General features: G+C 33.4%; 1 protein-coding gene across 2 annotated transcripts in view; it reads left to right on the forward strand.

The window, feature by feature from the left end:
- Positions 1 to 23,480, forward strand: part of ipo11 (importin 11) — a 207,586-nt gene that overhangs the window by 173,005 nt on the left and 11,101 nt on the right. For both annotated transcript variants that reach the window (XM_051117440.1, XM_051117439.1), the window contains 2 exons: positions 7,008 to 7,103; positions 9,296 to 9,380. In XM_051117440.1, the coding sequence (XP_050973397.1) occupies positions 7,008 to 7,103; positions 9,296 to 9,380 (181 nt within the window). The remainder of the gene's footprint in view (positions 1 to 7,007; positions 7,104 to 9,295; positions 9,381 to 23,480) is intronic.

A 23,480-nucleotide genomic window follows, 5' to 3' on the forward strand; every position in this document is an offset into this window, starting at 1 on the left:
ACTAAGAGTTTTAATGTTTTTTTAGTTTTTTTGTTTTTTTTTAAGAATTCTCTTCTGCTCACCAAGCCTGCATTTAATTGAACCAAAATATAGCAAAAGCGGTCATATTTTTACTATTTAAAATAACTGCTTTTTATTTGACTATATTTTAAAATGTAATTTATTCCTGTGGTCAAAGCTACATTTTCAGCATCATTACTACAGTCTTCAGTGTCGCGTGATCTTTCAGAAATCATTCTAATATGCGGATTTGCTGTTCAAGAAACTCAGAACAAGAAAAAAATCAAGAAATTATAGAATTAATACTTTTATTTAGCAAGGATGCTTTAAATTGATCGAAAGTGATGATAAAACATTTAAAATGTTACAAAAGAGTTCTATTTTAGATAAATGCTGTTCTTCTGAACTTTCTGTTCATCAAATAAACCTGAAAAAAAATCTACTCAGCTGTTTTCAACGTAATAAATGTTTTTGAGCAGCAAATCAGAACATTAGAATGATTTCTGAAGGATCATGTGACTGGAGTAATGATGCTGAAAATTCAGCTTTGAATCACACATTTTTATTCAAAATAGAAAACCATATTCAAATAGAAAACCGTTATTTTAAATGGTGAAAATATTTCAAAATGTTACTGTTTTTGCTGTCCTTTGGGTAAAATAAATGCAGGCTTGGTGAGCAAAAGAGACTTCTTTAAAAAAAAATTAAAAACCTTTAGAATTATGAGATAAAAAATTGCAGTTACCTTTTTTTTTTTCAGTTGCGGATACTCTTTCCATACAAAACCCCATCCTATTCTAATTCTAAAGGTCAAAATTTTTTATATCAAGCATGGAAAGAAACACTGAATTATGACTTCTTTGGTGCATAAAAACTTAACGTACTTAACATTGTTAGCGCTCAAAAGAAAAAAGAGAAAAAATATTTGATTTTACAGTAGTCTTGCATGAATACTATTCTTCTAATTTGTTGTCTTGTAAAACCCTTTAAAAAAAACTGATGGTTATGCAAGTTTAATTGTCGAAAAGTGCTGGTTTGGGTGTCATTCGGTGTTATTCAGGCCATTTTTTCAGGTCCAAGCAGAGTGATAAGAAATCTTTAATATGATGCGTCTTTGATAGGTCACTAGCGCAGCCCTTGTAGCTCAAATATTGGCGGGTTGAGATAAGATTGCCCCCTACCCTGTATTATACTACAAAAAAGTAATATTGAAGCTGTAAACTTTATTAAACATATAGCTGAATAGATATTTAGCTAGCTTTGGTGCTTGCCAAGTTTGCTTGTAGCTGACTTTCAGGGTGTCTTCAGGCAAAAAGGTAATTGGCTTTTCATATATTCTAATATATGCTTAGCATGACACATTTCGAGTTATTTAAAACTTTTTCAGTCATCAGTTTTGAACGGTGAGGCATATGCAATACTGAGAATTTAACTTTTACGTATTAAAAATGAATGAGAACGCAGATAAAATGAAATGAGCACCTCGTTTTGGATTAAGGAAACACTCAATTCCCCGCTAGCAGGGTGCAGATGGGTGATAGGGAAGCACACGTCATGTCACAATCGTAATTTCATACCACCCGTCTTTCATTTCTGACCAATTTCTTGTTATTAAGTCATATAGGCTGTTTCCCTCTCCCTTAGCAGCTACAGTACCTCATCATCTTCCTCCATTTCACCAAAGCAGAGATGTGATTGCTGCTCCAGAAACGGTATCGACTAGTTCATTTCACCGAGCAATGTTTTTGAGATTTAGGACTGACCCTCCTTATCTGGCTTTTCATTGAATGCTGCATGTGAGCAGATCTGAGGCAGATCTGAGGCAGAACCGTCACAGGGTTCTAAGTGGACAGTCGAGGGATCTTGTGTGTTTCTGCTCTGAGTGACGAATGAACCAATTTGTATCAGACATTGGGGGTTATATTGAAGACCGTGATGGAAAGGGCCAAACACAGGAAATTTGGCCCTGCCACACATTACAGAAAAAAAATGTGCTGGGAAGGTCAAGACCATAGGATGTTTTCATCCTTAAAGAGATAGCTTACCCAGAAATGACAATTCTGTCATTATTTACTCACTTTCATGTATTACTTCCATGAAACACAAGAGGAGAGATTTACAGTGGAATGTCCAAACTGCTCTTTTACATTCAATAACAGTGAATTGTGACCACAATTGTTAAAGTGATAGTTCACCCAAAAATGAAAACTGTCATTAATTACTCGCCCTTATCTCGTTCCAAACCCAAATTAGATATTTTTAATGAAATCTGAGAGCTTTCTGACCCTGCTTAGACTGTAATGTAATTACCACATTCAAGGACCAGAAAGGTAGTAAATACATTGTTAAAATAGTCCATGTGAGATCTTTGTGCACAAAAGGTATTCTTGTAGCTTCATAGCATTACAGTTGAACCACTGATGCCACATGGACTATTTTAATGTTGTCCTTACTACCTTTCTTGGCCTTGTCAAACATGTCAGTTGCATTGCAACTGCAGAAAACTCAGATTTCATTAAAACATATCTTGTGTTCTGAAGTCTTGTGGGTTTGGAACGACATGAGGGTGAGTAATTAATGACAGAATTTTCATTTTTGTCTGAATAATGATTTCACTGGGGAAATTTCAGACTGTTTCTCACACAAACCTGTCGTATGGCTTCAGTAGACACAAGTCATATGAATCTGGGTATTATCATTCATTAAAATTAAACTAAGTAGTGCTGTCAAATCAATGAATCCCAATGAATCGCATCCAAAAATAAGTTTACATAATACATGTGTTTGTACTGTGTATATACATACACTACCGTTCAAAAGTTTGGGGTCAGTACATTTTTATTGTCTCTTTTTTTTTTTTTTTTTTTTAAGAAATTAATACTTTTCTTCACCAAGGATGTATTAAGTTAATAATTAAAAGTTTATTAAAAGTTAATAATAAATAATTTACATTGTTATAAAATATTTATATTTTGAATAAACACTACTTTTTAAACTTGTTATTCATGAAAGAATCCTGAAAAAAAAATTACAGGTTCCAAAAAATATTTGGCAGCACAACTGTTGATATTATCCAACATTGATCATTCTAATAATAAATCCGCATATTAGAATGATTTCTGAAGGATCATGTGACACTTAAGACTGGAGTAACAGCTGATAAAAATTCAGCTTTTCATCACAGGAATAAATTCTATTTTAAAGTATGTTAAAATAAAAAACATTATTTTATATTGTAAAAACATTTTGCAATATTACTGTTTTTTTCCTATATTTTTAATCAAATAAATGCAGCCTTGATGAGCATAAGAGACTTCTTTAAAGACTATTACAAGTCTTACTGACCCCAAACTTTTGAACGGTAGTGTATGTATATTTGAGAAATATTTACATATATAGTCATATATTCAAAAACATTTTGATTTTGGATGTGATTAATCACGATTATCGATTTGACTTAAGTTAGCTGGCAACATTTCTAGTTTTTATTTAGTTTTGAAGGACTAAATTTACCAACTGGAAATAAATAAATAACTAAAACTGAACAAAATTTAAAACTGGAATAAAAATAAAATGCCTAGGTAGATACATTAAAATGAAAAATCACAGTTAAAGTGAAATAAAATGTATGTAAAAATCAAAAAATGTACAAATAAATGCCCATTTAAAGTATTGATACAAACTAGGCATGTGCCCGAATAGTGAATCCATATTCGGAAAGGCACGGAAAATGAAGGAAATGTTCTATGGAGCCACTGAAGGGACACGGTTAGCCGCTTGCTAGCAGTAGCCTGGTACATTGTAGTATACATGCATACAATTTCACTTACCACATAAACAGAGTAAGGAGAGATGACTGATAGGACAATGATGAATGATTTGCAGATCCTGAGCACCACTGAAAAACATCCAATCTAGTAATGTGTGGTAAAAATGTACTCCCGCTATGTAGTATAAACACAGAGTATGTGTGAATCGAAAGTGAAAGTAAAAAGCGAGCGTGCATTCAAACACGATTTCAATTCAACGCGATTAATAATGACTTCCTTATACCAAAAGTTTATATACAGTATAATTACCCAACAATATAATTGTGAGAGAAAGTATTGAAATATATTTTTTCCTTCCATCTTGTATTTATTCCCTTTAGGCAGGGGTCCGGCCCACGGGCCGAATGGCCAAATGCAGCCCATGGTGAATTTTAAATGGCCCGCAGCTTGTCCACTGAAATGTATTATATGTGGCCCACCAAACATAATTTTTTAAATATGCTGTTTCACAATGTCAACACAAGGTGACAGCACTAAATTTTTAACCAGATGTAGCAGGACCATTATTAGCTCTGCCTACAGACAGTGCAGCGTGAGCTCAGAACAGATGTGTTTACTTTTTGACTGAACGCAATCACACAACCACTAAACAGCGCTGAGAGATTCCGTGAGAAGCGTTCGAGTTTGGAGCAGAGGTCTCCGATACAAACCACAGATGTTGTATTGATTTAAACTAGTTTAAGAGCAGAAGTAACAGCACTGCAACAACACTTGCGTGGAAAGCAGGAGAAGCATTGTGCGACAAATGTAGTTAGAATTCTTTTAAATCCACAAATCACCTACATTTACAATGGATTTACTACAGTAACAGTAACTACAGAAATGTAGGATATTCATGCTGAATTTTATTATATTACTAATGTGTGAACTACCAGTCAAAAATTTTGAACAGTCAGATTTTTTGATTTTTAAAGACGTCTCTTCCACTCACCAAGCCTGCATTTAATTGATCCAAAATACAGCAAAGGCAGTAAAATTGTGACATATTTTTACTATTTCAATAACTGCTTTCTGTTTGAATATATTTTAAAATGTAATTTATTCCTGTGATCAAAGCTAAATTTTGGGCATCATTACTCCAGTCTCATTACAAAAGTGATGATAAAGACATTTTATTATATATAAAATATAAGAGGTCAAACGATATTGGATTTTACCGATACCGATAACTAGGTTGGACCACACCGATTAATACCGATTAATCGACCGATAGTTTTTAAAATGGATACTGAACAGAAAATAAATAGCACTCTACTATTTAAAAAAAAAAAAAAAAGTAGCATTGCATACATATGGATATTGTGTACTTTCACAATTAAACTGCTTTTATTCTAGAACATTTGTGGTAATCTAATCAAAATATAAAAATATGTTAGTCACGCAACAGGCGAAAGTGCAGCGCCGTGTCTAGAAGAACTCGCAGCTATCCGGTATCACACACACTGGACGCGTCGTGTTTAATTCAAGCATTCAAGTGGCAGTCTACAAGACTTTATTTGATCACCAAATGGGCAAAAGTATACTGCTGTCCTTTCTCCACTAATGCAGCATCTAGTCAACAAATTCATCGCTTGGTAATGACATTAAAACATGCACTACAGTATACTGTACACATCGTTTCGTTGTCGATGTTTTACATCCGCCTTTGAAGTGTCGCGCTCTGTGCAGCGCGCAGTGTCACGTGTCTAAACAAACGCCATCTGCTGTCAGTGATTTCGCCACTAGAGGCCACTCTCGTGCTGTATAACATAGACTATAGGGACTTTGCTGTATAATGACGACTTTCTCAGCTGCTCCAGCAACGGACCCAACCCGGAAAAAAACTATCGGCATGGATTTTTGCCGATATCCGATAGTTCCGCCAATCAACTAGCGGTGCCGATTAATCGGCAAAACCAATACATTGGTCGACCTCTACAAAATATATATATGTGTGGCGAAGCATCTGGCCCCCCGGTGTGTCCAGGTCATCAGATCTGGCCCCCTTTAAACAAAAGTTTGGACACCCCTGCCTTTAGGGGTTCCTTAGTACACATAATGTCCTTTCGGGCACATTCCTAATACAAACTACAATTGTATATGAATAATACTAAAAATAACACTGCAATTGATACTTTTTTAAAATTGTTTTAGTTTTTTCTGGAGTTCGACAGCCGGTGGTCACCATTCATTTTCGCTATATAGATTAGAGCAGCGTAGACATTCGTCTGAACTTCTCCATTTGTGTTCCACAAAAGTCATACTGTATGTGTTTAAAATGACGTGATGAAAGTTGTAAATTGTGACATTAATTTCTGTGTCCACTATTCCTTTTATATATCAGACATATGGCTTCAAGGCTGTGAAATGGAGAGATTGTCCTTCATAAAGTGTGAACTGTTGCTATGTCACAGAAAGCATAAAGAACATCTGCATTAAGGGTTTCATCTAATGAATATCTTCACATTTATCGGCAGTAACTGCTTCAGATAATATGTGCAGTCTAATGTTCAGCTCCCCTGAGTGTAGTTCAGATTTTAACAGTCAGCCAGACTGAATATTTCTCTTAAGCTTATGATTGTTCCCTTGCAGAAACGGTTTGAGTGCAAGCTATTTTCAAGCTAAAAAGGGTTTTTTTTTTTCAAACTGAAAATCTTAATACCCACGGGTAGGGATGTCGAAAGTACAGGTGCTTTGCTACGAACTCAAATCGAAAACATAAAAAAAAAAAAAAAAAAAAAAAAAAAAAAGTAACAATTGCAGTCTTTCTAAAGTTTAGCTAGTCGAGTAGCAACTCTGTACCCACACGCTGTCAGACTGACAGGCGAATGCTTTTGAACGCTTATATGCGTATTTGCCCACATGCAAAAACATTTCTTTGTTAAAATCGCTGTTTTGGTCTGGTAATAATATTACTTAAATAAAAATACTCGAAGAGTATTGTTTTATTTTAGTTTTTTGTTTACTTGTTAACTAAAGTAATCTTTTGAATAGCATATTTATTGTCAAAACTGATATTGAGTATTGTGAAATTTCACTTCCATTCACTTCCTACTAAAATTACCACTGTGACATCCCTACTCACTGGCTTGTGAAGACACCTTAAAACATCTTTCTGTCATTGTGCTCTCTGAGTGTGAATGATGGAACGTTATGTTCATTCTCTGAGTAACGTTTTCCTCTGCAATCATTTTTCAGCGTGATCCAGGACAAGTTCTGTGGGATCATTAACATCAGCGTGGAGGCTCTGCACGATGTTATGACGGAAGACCCTGAGACGTCTACCTTCAAGGAGTAAGTTTGATTCTCTCTTTTTGATGACACTTCTCCTCCATAGAGGCATTTTCTCTGCCTAATGACCTGGAAAATGGTGGACAAGGGCACACAGTGTCATGGTTTCATGAAACAAATGCTCAGCTTTTGGAGAAGTGATTGTGATCTGTGTCACAGGATTTTCTACCTTCTTGTTAGGTTATATAGTGTCAAACCAGAAAAATGATTTTAACAACATACATCCATGCAGTTAAATTGGTAACATTAGTTAATGTATTAACTAACATGAACAAACAATACAACAATACATTTATTACAGTATTTGTTCATCTTTGTTACTGTTAGTTAAAAAAAATAGAGCCGTTTATTGTTTGTTCATGTTATTGACATTGCAATAACTAATGTTAACACAACTTATGATTTAAATAATGCATTACTAAATGCTGAAATTAACGTTAAGATTAATAAATACTGTAGAATTATTGTTCGCTCTTAGTTTGTTAACCGATGTAGTTAACTAATGTTAACCAATGAACTTTATTGTAAAGTGTTACCATTATATTTAAATGAAATTCCACAGTGTATATATAATTTTAAACTATTTTACAAATTTAATTTTTTAATTAAATTCTACTCTATAATATGACTAAGAAAATTTCTTGTATTTTGATTATATTTAACAAAATATTACTAGTTGAAATTATATTCAGCGTTTCTCTCTTTCTGTATAATTTTAACATTTTAATATTTTAATTGTATACATTTTCATGAAATTACATATTAATTTTTGTAAAATATATATGTAAATATATAAAATATATAAAAATCTCACACAATATATATGTAATATTATATGTGTGTGTATGTATATGCAGTGTATACACAATAATTATAAAAATATTATTATTAATATTATTATAATATTACAAATTAATTTATATATCATTTTAATCTATAATGTTATTTTGCAATTCTGTATTTATAGTTAACTATTTGAAACTATTTTACAATAAACTGTTGTGCATGTTTTAACATTTTTAAAGTTTTCATGTTTTAATTATATACATTATGAACTTGTATATTAATTTTTGTCAAATATATATGTGTATAAAAAATATAAAAATCCTACACAATATGTCGTATAAATTATATTATATAAATTATATTAAATTATATTAATATTATAAATTAAATTATAATAGTTCATTTTAGTGCATAATGTTATTTGGTTATTCTATCAATTCTTCTATAAATGCAATTCTTAAAACAATATTTTTGGTATAAATGTAATTAAAGTGAATTAAAATGACACATTTTTTATATATGTGTGTGTGTATATGTGTATATATATATATATATATATATATTTATTTATATTTAATTTTATTTAACAAATTGTTATAGTATAATTAGAAAAATAATTAATAATTAATTATAAAAAAATAAATAATTAATTATAAAAGTAATAATAATACATTTATAATATAGAATTAATATGAATCTGGCACACATTAATTATAATATATAATTTTCATGTATAATGTATACATTTTAATGCAATTCTGTATTAAATGTATCAAAATATTTTTAAAATATTGTATAATTAAATGTAGCTATATGTATATGTATGCTTGTATATAATTCTATTCTGTAATATAACTAATAAAATAATTTGTATTTTAATTATGTTTTACAATTTATTATAGTTAAATTTATAGTTATGTTTCTCTCTCTTCCTGTCTGTATATTAATTAATTAACACATTTTATATAATATTATATTTTATTATATAATACAGAAATAATATGAACCTGGTGTGCCACATCAGTATACAGTATGTTTGTTTTTATGTATAGGTTTGGGTTGTATGTATGCTGGTCATGAAATGTGCATGATACTGCGAGGCAGCCAATATTTTATGACTTCAGGATATGGTGCTATACCCTTAAGTTCACCTCCTAAGGCATTTTATCATTTCCAGCCAGGATGGATACACAGCCTGCCTCATACATACTTCAGTGTGGTGTCAAAAGAGTATTCATAAATGGGGTGAGAGATTACACAGCTGCTGGAGAACAGGGAAAAGTGGCACATTTTAGAAATGAAGTGTAACATGAATGTAATTTCTCTACTTTGCGCTCGCTCTCTTTACACATACACACGCACACGGGCTTCACGACCTTACACACTCTCTCTGGCTGTCTGTCCTCTAGCTGCATGCTGATGAGCCACTTTGAAGAGCCAAAGCTGACAGATGACGAGGAACCCCCAACAGAACAGGACAAGAGAAGGAAACTGGTGAGTGTTTTACCCCAGCTCAAAGGTCACAGGTGTTACATGCACCTATTGATGACAGATGACACCAAGTGCCTGTTATTGATGAGATACAGCAGATGCTGATATGGGATATTAAAACTGATTGGATAAATTGAATTGTCTGCATTGCTACTTCAGTTCACAAACTAACAGGTCAAAAAGTGTTTCGTCTAAAGAAATCAATTTCTCATGATCAAGATTGATATCCTACGTACATGCAAGAGGTTAAAGGTTCAAAATGTGTCGCTATGGTTCTGTAAATACTTTGTATGCAATATTGTATGTGTACCAGTTAGATTAATGTGAGGCCAATATCAATTACTGGTATACCTCATGATGTTCCGAACTCATAAGATCTGAAATCCGAGAGCTTTCTGACCCTGCATAGACAGCAGATTAGAAAAGTACCGACTCGTGGGTGGCAAACTGTGTGGTTTGTTGTTGTTTTGTTTTGTTTCTCTTCTTTTTATGGGAACCATCTCACCAGAAGTGTTTAGATAAAAACAATAGTGAGAGAATGCAGTGTTTTGGAGAGGATTGTCATGAAATCTCGGTCTGTCTTTTCCTAATGTTATTTTTGCATGACACCCACATAAGGGTGGTTCAGCTGAGTGGTGCTTCTGATAGAAAATCTGCCAACAACAATAGCTTTCAAACAACAACTGAAAATGAGCAAATGTACTGTGTGAAGTACAGTTCAAAAGCGCGTTTGAGCAGTTTTAAGTGAGTCATTTCTCTTAATTGTCTGTATGATGAAACTGTCCTGGTGGTATTTGATACTTTCAACTGGTAGCTGGTTTGAAATTAAGCACATTTTTTTGCGTGTAAGTCACAACCTTCCACAACCAGCGTTTCTTTGTTAGAGAATGACGTGGGTTGAACATCAGTACCAGAGTACTTGAAAATGACAGCTGTGAGTAATCAAAAGACAATTGACTTTTTTTCTTCAAAACTTTCTGCAAAAGTATTTATAGAGGGATTCATTTTTAATAATTTTTTGTTGAGTACAGTGCTGTTTTTAATGATACCTTGCCTTTGCAAACTACAGTTTGCATCAGTACTATAGCAGTGACATGGAAACCAGATACTAGAGTTCCTAGCATTACAATACAGATGCTTTTTAGAATTTTGTTTTAGATACATTAGCAAAAATCAAACACATCATGCACACAGAACGTTTTTGCGTTTAAGGGATCGTTCACCACATTTATTTATTTTTTTTCATAATTTAGCCTCAAATTGTTCTTATCCTGTAAGAGTTTCTTTCTTTCTTTCTTTCTTTCTTTTTTTCTTTCTTTCTTTCTTTCTTTTCTTCTATTTTGAAGAATGTTGATAACCAAGCAATTGACAGTAGCCATAGACTTCCGTACCATAAATTAGTAACACTTTACAATAAGGTGTCATTTGTTAACATTAAATGTATTAATTAACATGAACAAACAATGAACAATACATTGTATTCAATACACTGTTTATTAGTCTTTGTTAATGTTAATAAAAATACAGTTGTTCATCGTTTGTTCATGTTAGTTCACATGTTAACACACACAATTTGTGATTTTAATAATGCATTAGTAAATGCTATAATTAACATTGACTAAGATTAATAAATGCTGTAGACGTATTGTTCATTCTTAGTTCTAGTAATGAACCTTATTGTAAAGTGTTACCAGAAATTCTATTGAAATCAATGGCTACCAGCAACTGTTACCAAAAGTTTCCCAACATTATGAGGATGACAGAATTTTCTTTTTGGAGTGAATTTTTTTTTTTCGCCCATTTTGATTAAACTTATTTTCCATTGTCTTTTGAACATTTTATCATAACTTAAATTGTTTAACTTTTTAAAATTAAATTAACTTTATTTTAACTTGTAGGGATCTATGAAATCTGTTTTATTTTTTCCCAAATTCCATCCAATTTTTTTCCATTTTAATTTTCCATTTTTTCCGTTTCAATTTTTCTAGACTCTGTTTTAATGGTTAAATAAATATAAAAAAAAAATATTTTTTTCTCAAATTCAGTTTTAATTGTACCAAATTCTGTGTTTTCCATCAATTTATTGGATTCAATTTTAATAGTTTCGTTAATTTTTAATAATCGAAAGCATCTCTAATTAATTGACTTTATAAAAAATAATTTATTATCATTTTATTTATTTTATTTTATTTTAGTTATTTATTTTTATTTTTTTGCGAAAAATACTGTGCTGTGTATTTACATTTTTCTGGTAAATAAATTCTGGTAAATAATTCTCTTAAATATTTCTTATAAAATAATATTTTAATAATTACTAGATTAGTAGTAGAAATACAATCACTAAATTAAGTAATATATTCCTGTCACAATTTCTTCAAGTTAAACCAATCTTTTATTTTGACAGGTTGCTGTGAAGACATTTAAGTTTTTGTTCGTGTATGTATGACACAAGTTTTTCTCAAAAGAAATGATCAAATCCTCATAAATGATTTTTCATAGCAGTTGTAGAGATTGTTTGTGCATTTATGTAATCATATATTGTCGTGTGTATTAAATGAAACCGCACATATGCGCCATTCATTCACACAGAGCCTAGAGCATGCAGGATTTATATTTAAACAGTCTTTTAGCGGCTTTATTCATCCCAAATTCCGTGACATTCCATGTTATACAGTAAATTCCATTTTTATGACTGGATTCTGTGATTCCGTACACATTTTCCACATCGTGGAAAACATAGTGCCCTAAACTTGACTGCCATATCCAAAAGGCGGAAGACACAATTGCAGCGGCCAGACATGTCTGTCTAGTGAATGTTTACTTAGAAAAACAAAAACATCCAGTGAACAACAATTAAACGTACAAACGTGCACATCTGAATACTCTGTTGATTTGTCTGTCAAGTGCTGAAGTAGACAAAATAACCAAATTATTCATCCCTAATAACTAAACTCACACCTACATCCCCTTGAAATACTTCAAGTAGGAGGGATGAGATTGACAGGTTATTATCTAGTTAACACGATGCAGCCACATGGAGACCATTGGACTCAAACAAGCTTGTGTGTTGTCTTGTTTTGATGCCTTTACCCAACAGACACATACCTGGAACGCTTTCACACAGCAGTGCTCAAAAGCAGTGGTACATTGAATTACGTTACATTTCCTGCAGAAAGTAGTACAGTGTTCAGAGCAGTTTTGAAGGAGCACCGGAGTGCAAATTGCATTGAAGGAGGAAAGCGATGGAGAAAATGGACACAGCGAGCAATCAGTCCGCACATAACAGGCAGCGGGGTGCCGAACAGTCAGTAGATAAAGTCAAAGAGATGTATTACACTACAAATCTGCCCTGACACAGGGAAGGTGTAAGTTCCTTCTGGTTAATGATGCACAAAATGGATTAAAAGGAAAAATGTCCTTTTTGTTATCACTTCTCCCAGCATGAATGCGGGTTTAGATTTAAAAGGTTTATTTCAAATCATCGAAGCCATTAACCACCCAACTGTCATGATGTTACAGACAGGGTGATATTTGTGCAGTCGTTCCCGTACGAAATTGGTGCCAGCGGCTTTAGACAGCAGGACGTTTCTGGAATGGAGCGACGTTAACCTTGTTTAACCTTGTTTCCCAAACTTGTTAACCTGTCATTGTGTTGCAATTGATGTGCAGTGTTTCTCATTGCCGTTGTGAAAAGAAATAGAGCTGAAATAGTTTCAAATTGGTGTTTTGCTCTTGTTTTTTTCTCTGACGTAGTTTGTAATTTACGCTAAAGCGCACTAGTTTTTGTATTTCATCTCGACTCAGTGTAAGCAAATATAAACAGTATAATTAGGAAGATGGTTTTGCTTACATTCATTCATACTTATAAGTCTTTTCCAGGCGTCCCAAGGCTATTTGTTTGAAGTGGATTAGTCAGTTTTTGATGACGTGAACTGGATAGGTTAAACATGCGTAATCTGTTAATGTTGATGCTGCCTCTTACATCAGTGTCTCTATCATAGTCAAACTCGATACCGAGGCGCATCCCTGCTTCTTTTTTTCTCTTGTCAGTGGCTGCCTTCTCTCATTTGTTTGTGCGCTTCAGGGTTTGAAGGTCAATCTAAACAAGAATACTGAATCAAAACCGTTTGCTTTCCGGGATGCGATATTGCATAACGGATCCATCTATTTAATAAGCACATTTGTCTCTGATTTATTGCCTTTGAATCCCTGGGTGTGCCAGATTCAGTTAGCTTGTTAAAAGTCTTTTTATTTAATGCTGCTCTGAGCAAAACGCTCCTCATTTCACACGCTTTTAATTTTTAATTTTTCATTACCCTGTGGTGGGGGGTTTTCTTGTTTTTGTTTAGTTTGGGGGAAAAAAGTGATTATTTGTCTTTTTTTCCCAAATTATTGGCACTTGATATCATCTGTGTTCATTTTAACAGCCTTGTTTAGATCTAGCTTAGATCTAAACAACTGTTAAAAAAGCTTGAGATCAGTGTCTAGGAGTTAAAAGCTTTTGAACAGTAAGATTTTTAATGTTTATTAAAGAAATCACTTCTGTTCACCAAGCCTGCATTTATTTGATTCAAAATACAGCAAAAGCAGTAATGTTGTGAAATATTTTTACTATTTAAAATAACTGCTTTGTATTTGAACATATTTTAAAATGTAATTTTTTTCCTGTGATCAAAGCTAAATTTTCAGCATCATTAGTGTCTTCAGTGTCACATGATCTTTTAGACATCATTCTAATATGCTGATTTGCTGTTCAAGAAACTTTTTTTATTAATATTATTAGCAGTATTTAAAACAGTTGAGATCAGCATTTACCTGAAATAACAAGCTTTTGTAACAATATACACTATTCAAAGCTTGGAATCTGTTTTTTTTTTTTTTTTTTTTTTTTTTTTTTTTGAAAGAAATTATAGAAATTAATACTTTTATTTAGCAAATGTGCTTTATGTTATGTTCATCAAAAGTGATGATAAAGGCATTTATAGTGTTATAAAAGATTTGATAAATGTATAGTGTTATAAAAGATTAGATAAATGCTAGGGCTGTGATGGTCGCAATGACAACCACACCACCGTGGTGGTCATTTGCCACCGGCAGTAATGCACGTGACGTCACAGTCTATAACAAGCATAAAGTACAGTGTTTCTGCAACAATTATTATGCTGCGGCCGTGTTTAGTGTCCCCGCTGGCAGCAGCAGCGAGCGCAAGTGCCTTCGCAGCTGCTGGAAGAGATCCACATTCAAACGCACACAATAGGCTAAAGCTTGCAAAGCTCCAAGAAAAGTAATTACCATGAATGTGTCAGGGGGAAATAAGGCAATACTTGATTGAATTATTAATAAACTAATGTTTTCTGAGCCAGTGTCGCAAAGATGACGTTGCTGACTCGTCATCTGTTCATTGGACGCACCTTTAGAGAAAAATGCATCTCTACGGATTTTATAATTAAAGAGTTTTTGTTTTCAATTAGAATTTTTAAGTAGTAGTTTAAAGTAGTAAAGTAATAATTTAAAGCTTTCTATAGATAAATAATTATCCTGACTATAAGGCAAGTATTCGCTGAGTTTCGTTTCATTTTTGTGCAACGCTCCTGTTCAACACAGAGACAACAGAAAGCGCATCTTGGTTTTTTTTTCTTTATTTTTTACAAAAGCACAACATTTTGTTGATATTGTGAGTGCACGCAAATTAAATTAGACCCTTTACAGTTCCGGATGATATATTACGCTTACTTTTATGAGCCAAGATTTTGGCGTATTAACATTTTTTTTGCAAGTGATTGTGCTGGCGCCTCCATGTCCTGCAAAGCGTATTTAGCTTCCCCCTCTCCAACAAACGAATGTATGCACATAATAGCGTGCATTAAGTGTCTAAGTTAAACGTTTAAAATAACATTGCAATATGCTTGAAGATTTTATTTTAGGCAAATCGTGATGATTTGAGACAGCAAAATTGATCAAATATAGGCTGTGATCGACTAGCTGCCTGCTTCTGGCCACTTGGTTGTTACTTTAAAAAGCAAAAATCTTAATTTAACAAACAAAAAATGTTCCAAACATATTTCTAAATCAACTTTATAAGGAAACGAAAAGAAAAACAAAACTGAGCTATTTTAATGGATGCAACAGTGTAATGGGAAAGAGAGAGAAAAGACTCGGGCTACAGTCCAACTTGGGCCGGTATTTTTGATGAGCTGTTGGACAAGGATTGGGCGAGTTAGTTGGTCTATTACCACCGCAGTGGAAAAAATCTTCCACCGTCACAGCCCTAGTAAATGATGTTCTTCTGAACTTTCTATTCATAAAAAATAATTCTACTCAGCTGTTTTCAACATAATAATAATAATAATAATAATAATAATAAATGTTTTTGAGCAGCAAATCAGAATATTAGAACGATTTCTGAAGGATCATGTGACTGGAGTAATGATGCTAAAAATTCACAGAATTTGAAATCACAGGAATAAATTACATTTTAAAATATATAATAAAACAGTTGTTTTAAATAGTAAAACTGTTTCAAAATTGTACTGTTTTGCAGGCTTGGAGAGCAGAAGAGTCTTTTTTAAAAACCATTTAAAAACTTTTGACTGGTAGTGTATTTAATCGAAAATACCTTCATATTGTTAAATAATATTACAGTTTAAAAATAACTGTTTCCTATTATAATATATTTTAAAATGTAATTTATTCCTGTGATGCAAAGCTGAATTTTCAGCATCATTACTCCAGTCTTAAGTGTCACATGATCCTTCAGAAATCATTCTAATATGCTAAGTAAAAAGTAAAAAGGAACAGCATTTATTTGAAATATTAATCTTATGTAACATTAAAAATGTATGTACTGCATCCTTGCTGAATAAAAGTGTTAATTAAAAAATTATAATCTTACTGACTCCACATTAAATGATAGTATATCTTTTCTAGTTATAAGCCAGTGGCATTGGCATATTATTGAGAGAAATTAACCTGTGACAGGATTTTCTTTTATCTTCGGTTTAGTAAAATTGCTAACACCAGATCTCGTCTACATTCAAATATGTTATGCCTTGGTTTGAACTTTTAGTCAACTTTTTTCCCCCAAATCCTTAATGTTGACTTATTAGCTGGATGTGTTAGCATATTATCATTAAGAGAATCAAAACCAAATTAGAAACAAAAATTTTACAATCTTCACTAATGTATTTAGAAGTTGGAAATCACATGAAATACTCTGATTCTATAATAATGACAGCTTTCTCCGGTCTGCCTAGAAAATCATTCAAGCCTGTGTTTGTCTAATTAGATTATTATGCAATTGTTATCACAGCATAAACGCAATATGATAATTTTGACTAGGAAGCAAGAGGGAGGAAATTAGCATGTGGGAGAAAAAGACATTCATACTTTGGAACTCAGACATTGGTTCAGTGGAGAATAAAATTGAGTAGGATTGAGGTGGACATTGTGTTCTTGGGATATTTTGTCTTTTAAAGGGATAGTTCACCCAAAAATGAAAATTTACTCATGATTTACTCACTCTCAAGCCATCCTAGGTGTGTATGACCTTCTTATTTCTGACGAATACAATCAGAGTTATAATTAAAAAAAAATTCCTGGCTCTTCCAAGCTTTTATAATTGCAGTGAATGGCTGTTGAGATTTTAAAGCCCAAAAAAGTGCATCCATCCAACATAAAAAGTACTCCACACGGCTCCGGGAGGTTAATAAAGGCCTCCTGAAGAGAATTGAAGTCTTTGTATAAGTAAAATATCCATATTTAAAACTTTATAAACTGTAATCTCTAACTTCTACTAACTGGAGAGTGGCTTTCCAGCGGATGATGTAGGCATAGCATAAACTCTGGTGAGAATATGCTAGTCTTGTGAGAACCAAATTTTGTACCGCAAAGTAAAATCAATCTCCTCTTAGCTTGCATCAAAATCCTCTAACATTTGTTAGAGGTGACCAGTATTTTTTTTTGCTCTCTCCTCTGCACTTTCCTGTTCGTCATTTCTCGTTTACGGTTTATAATGGATAACACAAAAGCATCGATTCGCTTCAGAAGGCCTTTATTAACCCCCCGGAGAATTTTTTATGATAGATGGATGCACTTTATTGGACTTCAACATCTCAACAGCCATTCACTGTCATTATAAAGCTTGGAAGAGCCAGGGCATTTTTTTTATATATATATAACTCAGATTGTATTCGTCTGATAGAAGAAAGTCATATACACCTAGGTGAGTAAATCATGGGGTAATTTTCATTTTTCGGTGAACTATACCTTCAATCGACCTAGTGACTTTTTGGTATTAGAGTACCCTTGTATGAAATACTGAAACTGAGATTTGTTTACAGCCCTCATGTCATTCCAAACCATATGCTGTTATTTTTTTTCTGTGGAATATTAAATTAAAATCTTTGGATTGTAGTCCTAGTCATTTAAATGCATCAAAGAAATGAGTTTGCTTCCAATCAACATTCACTGTAAATTTGAACTGTATTTAGACAGTCTTCTTTGTCATTGTTTACAGTGTTTGTTTTCTCTTCCAAAATATTCTGTGGTTACATGCAACCATTCTAAAGGTCTTTGACCTTTTCCACACCTAAATGAAGAGCTCTCAGCACGTCTCAGACAGCTTAACCTTCATTCTGTTGATAGGACCATACTGAGAACCCTCTCAAGCGTTCTCTCCTCTCTTCTGTTTTACGTGGCCACACATTAGCGCCGCTAGCATAACAGCACTCTGTCCCCTAGAGCTGCCTCTTAGGATCGAGCAGCGCTTCTCTTTCCTCAAGTGACTGGAGAGGATCGTGTCAGTGGTGCTTTGAGTCAAGTTGATAAGTGGTGTTGGACACATTTTAGCTTCATCTGTTGGAAGTATCGAGCAAGACAGGTCTCTTTCTCAAGTTTTCTTACATTTTTCGAGTTATTTGCGGGATGTTTTTTAATTATTTGGTGACAGACTGAGTCTCTGGTATCCAGCGAGCAGCGCTCAGCAGAGTGTTTCCGTCAGAGTCACGACTGACTGTTAATCTCAGATTGCTCCGAGGGAAGTTTTCCTGCAATTAGCAAATAAGCATTAGCTTAAAGTGCATCTTCTAAATGGCTTATAGGGAGGATGGGAAGAGTTGTGTCGCCCGCTTAATCTAGCAAATAGTAGACATTTTTAGTCATGTGACCAATTTTTTTTAGTCATTCATTTCGTTTTATTAATTACATTTTACATTAATTTATATATTTCTGCTTTTTAGAAGTTATGGCACCTCAATCTAGCAAACAGTGCAGAACTTTTATCATGTGACCATCGTTTTTGTTTTTTCTATATGCATCTTTTTTTTTAATTCAGTTAAAGGGTCCTATTTCCAAGGTCATGTATTAAAGATGCTTTTCAGCAGACATGCTGAAATATAATTAGACTTTACAATTGGCACGGTTTACCCTACGATCACTTACCTAAATGATAAACAATTATTGTATCCATGTTTTTCTTTCAGGTTAAGTAATTGTTTTCCGTTTGTAATCTCTTGTTTGTGTAGTAGCAGAGTTTCTTGTTGTGCTGCTGCTGTGCCAGAAATGCAGATTTTGACCTTTCATAATCTCCTGCTTCAGGGGTATATTTAGTCTTGAGAAATTGTTAAATCTTGAATGTCAAGATTTCATCTAGACTTTCTTCCCCTCAGTAAAGCACAGCTGTGTGGCATGGGAAATATAATCCAGATTATATTTTATGATATACTGAATTCACTTTGATGTTTTCAGTGGATCTCTTCCCAGGATTGATATCCATTTTCGATCTGTGAAGAGAGATGCATTTATTTTTTGTTATATTGAATTGTTTCAGGCAATTCAATAGTGTCATTTAGAAATTTGTGTTGCATATATGATGCCAGACTTGGTAAAGTTTCTTTCTTCAGTTTAGACAAAGGGATATTTCAACCAAATATGAAAATTTCTCACTCTCACGTTGTTCCACACCTCTGTAAACCTTTGCTCATCTTTGGAACACAAATGAAGATATTTTTGATGAAATCCGAGCGCTTTCTGACTCTGCATAGACAGCAACACAACTGACATGTTCAAGGCCCAAAAAGGTAGTAAGAACATTATTAAAATAGTCCATGTGACATCAGGGGTTCAACTGTAAATTTTACGAAGCTACGAGAATACTTTTTGTGTGCAGAGAAAACAAAAATAATGATTGTAGATTTAAAATTTACAGTCTATGCAGGGTCAGAAAGCGCTTGGATTTCATTAAAAAAAATCTTAATTTGTGTTCCGAAGATGAAGAAAGTTTTTACGGGTTTGGAACAACATGAGGGTGAGTAAATAATGACACAGTTTTCATTTTTGGCTAAACTATCCCTTTAAAGCAAGTAGGGCTTATGTTTGACATATTCTTGTTTTACAGTGTACAATATTGCTAGACTTCTGCTTACATAGACAGTTTGATTACTAGTAGGATTAAAGCTAATCAATACAGGGATACGCTTTTATTGCACAAAAAGGTAAAATTGCAAAGACTTTCTGTCAGTCATCTGTCAGGGTTAAACCACCAAGACAATTTGCTTAAATTAGAAGTCCACATCCAAAACAAAGATTCACATATAATGTACTGTCATCCAAGATGTTCATGTCTTTCTTTCTTCAGTCGTGAAGAAATTATGTTTTTTGAGGAAACATTTCTGCATTTTTCTCCATATAATGGACTGATATGGTGCCCAGATTTTGAACTTCCAAAAGGCAGTTTAAATGCAGCTTCAAACGATCCCAAAGCTGAGGAAAAAATTTTTGTAATGAAAATAACCGTTCGTTTCACTAGAGACCCTTCTTCTTCGGCTGGGATCGTTTACAACCGCATTTGGGATCATTTGAAGCCGCATTTAAACTGCATTTTGGAAGTTCAAAATCGGGGCACCATAGCAGTCCATTACATGGAGAAAAATGCTGAAATGTTTTCCTCAAAAAACATAATTTCTTTACAACTGAAGAAAGAAAGACATGAACATCTTGGATGACAAGGGGGTGAGTAAATTATTTGTAAGTTGTTGTTCTGGAAGTGGACTTCCAAAATAGTTTGTTAGAATGTTATATTCTTGAAAAACATCACATTAGAAATAATCATGAGCAGTATGTGTTTAAATTATTGAGAATTGTTGTGGCTTCATCGTCATACACTAGTATGTATTATATGTACACTGCTGCTCAATTTTGGGATCAGTAAGACTTCTAATGTTTTTTAAAGAAGTCTCTTATACTCATCAACGCTGCATTTATTTGATTAAAAATACAGAAAAAATGTAATATTGCAAAATGTTATTACAATATAAAATAATGGCTTTTATTTTAATATACTTTAAAATATAATTTATTCCTGTGATGCAGAGCTAAATTTTCTTCAGCTGTTACTCCAGTCTTAAGTGTCACATGACCCTTCAAAAATGTATTATTAGAATTATCAGTGTTGGAAACAGTTGTGCTGCCAAATATTCTTTGGTACCTGTGATTCTTTTTTTCAGGATCTTTGACGAATAACAAGTTAAAAAGAACAGCATTTATTCAAAATATGCATCTTTTATAACAATATAAAGCTATGCTATCACTTTTTATTAATTTAACACATCCTTGGTGAATAGAAGTATTCATTTCTTTTAAAAACAAAAAGAATACAAATTTACTGACCCCGAACTTTTGAACAGGAGTGTGTATTGTTAGAAAACCTTTCTGTTTTAAATAAATGCTGTTCTTTTTAACCTTTTATTAATCAAAGAATCCTGAAAAAAAGTATCACAGATTCCAAAAAAATATTATGCAGCACAACTCTTTTTAACATTGATAATAAATCAGCATATTAAAATGCTTTCTGAAGGATCATGTGACACTGAATAGGAATAGTTCACCCAAAAATGAAAATTCTGTCATCAATTACTCACCCTCACATTCCAAACCCATAAGACCTTCGTTCATCTTCGGAACACAAATGAAGATATTTTTGATAAATTCCGAAAGCTGTCTGACCCTGCATAGACAGCAATGCAACTGACACATTGAAGACCCAGAAAGGTAGCAATTATTAAGACATTATTAAAATAGTCTATGTGACATCAGTACTTCAGCCATAATGTTATAAAGCTATGAGAATATGTACTGTCCTCCATCCCCAGTTATCAGTTATTTGTTATCAGTTTAACTTAATGAATGAAATTTATAAAAGCCTCATGACATGAGATTTAACAGTGAAAAAAATCTCAGCAAAGCTGCAATTCACCGTTTATATCATTGACCTTGCATTAAACATGCTGTGATTACTAGTATACAACTTTTAAAAGCTGTTTTCTCTCCAAAGGCTTTAAGACTACAGCATCCTCGCTTTGAGAATTCCCCTCATTATTAAATGATCCGGTGCTGTGACACATCTGTCAGCCAGAGATATTAAAGTCACTGGCCCGAGTAGGGCCACCCGTGACTCCTTTCACTTCTGTGTGACCTGACAGATTAAAGAAAAGCCATTGCTTGCCAAGAACACGGAAGAAGACAATGTCGCTCAAAGAAGAGGATGATGGTTGATTCTGAATGACTGATGCACGATTTGTATGGGAAAGCGCCGTTCTCATTTAGTCCACGGCCTCTTTGAGTGACTTGATGAGGCTTAAAACTCTAATTAGAAATTCATGAAGCATGGCTCCATCTCTTTGATCCACTCCCTCACCCACACCCTCATTACCAGCCCAGCAAAGTGGATGCAAAGCACACCATTAATATCATTTAGAGTCTATTTTAAGAGCCCGAGGAAGTGCAATGTAAGCAAACGTGGGCTTAACCTTTCCAACAACTTTGTAAGGTAAGGTAGGATTTATTGGCAACTCTGGAAGTAAATTACAGCTGCCCCATCATCCCTGAAAATTTTGATCTACATAAACAGTCAGGTTGACCTTTCCTTTTGGAAAATGGATTTATGGATTGGCTTTCAACACCTTACAGTGCAGGAGATGTGCAGCTGTAGTCAGTGGGCATACAGTTTGCTTTCAGGTTTCGAATGCACAGTTGGGCATCAAAAAAAAATGTATTCAGTACACAATGTAAATTGTGTACATAATAATTAGGCAATATTTAGTCAATTTTTAAATTAATATTAATTGAATAAAATATTAATCTAATGTAATGTAATGTAATGTATGAAAGAATATCATGGCCAAGATCAGTTTTCTGGCTCCTGATAATTTTGACTTGTGAAGGTCAAGCTTTTGGAATTGTCTTCTAAATTGCAGAAATCTCACATGGAAATGACATGCAGATGAAGTTATGCATAATACAAAAGGTGGTGTAATCTCCATTTTAGTTACTTTGGGCGGGAGACAGAATGAGGATTAAAGTTTTTGCATATACGGACAATCTTCTGCTAACTTGGTTTTAACTGTTACATAAACTGAACAAGTGTTTGTAAAGCAGTTATGAGGGGTTATAAATCTGAAAACTTGCGTACGCCACAAAGATTTTTATGCATGTGGTCTCGGGACCATTTTAATGAACATTAAACGTGATTTATGTGTAGAGCATTAGAGACTGTGATGTTGGAGATTTTGATATTGTGTCAAATGAACTGCAGTGATGGACTCAGACATCTTTTCTTTTGTGGGATAGACACTTTATGGACAATATGAGAGAGAGCCCATAATCCGATTTTCTCTAATGGCTTTTCTTTTACCAAATGTACATAAATGGATTTTGTTTTTGTTGTTTACTTGAGACTGGCAAACCTCTTTTCGGTTAGAAGTGTTTTTATAAGTATTTTTTAATCTTCTGCAGCCTTGCAGTCACAGGAGTGCCCCTTTATGAACACCTAAACAAAAATGTCTTCAGAATAACTAGAAGTCTTACTGCTATTGCTACAACTACTATTTTTATTAAAGGGATATTTCACCCTAAAATGAAAATTGTTATTAATTACCCTCATGTCATTCCAAACCTGTGAGACCTTCATTCATCTTCAGAACACAAATTAAGATATTTTTGATGAAATCCTGACATGGGAGAGAAGAAATTGTTGAATAAAGTAGTCATTTTTGTTTTCTTTGCCTACAAGAAGTATCCTCATAGCTTTATAACATTGTGGTTTAACCA

Source organism: Labeo rohita, chromosome 8 (genome assembly GCF_022985175.1).
Source record: "Labeo rohita strain BAU-BD-2019 chromosome 8, IGBB_LRoh.1.0, whole genome shotgun sequence".
Lineage (NCBI taxonomy): Eukaryota > Metazoa > Chordata > Actinopteri > Cypriniformes > Cyprinidae > Labeo > Labeo rohita.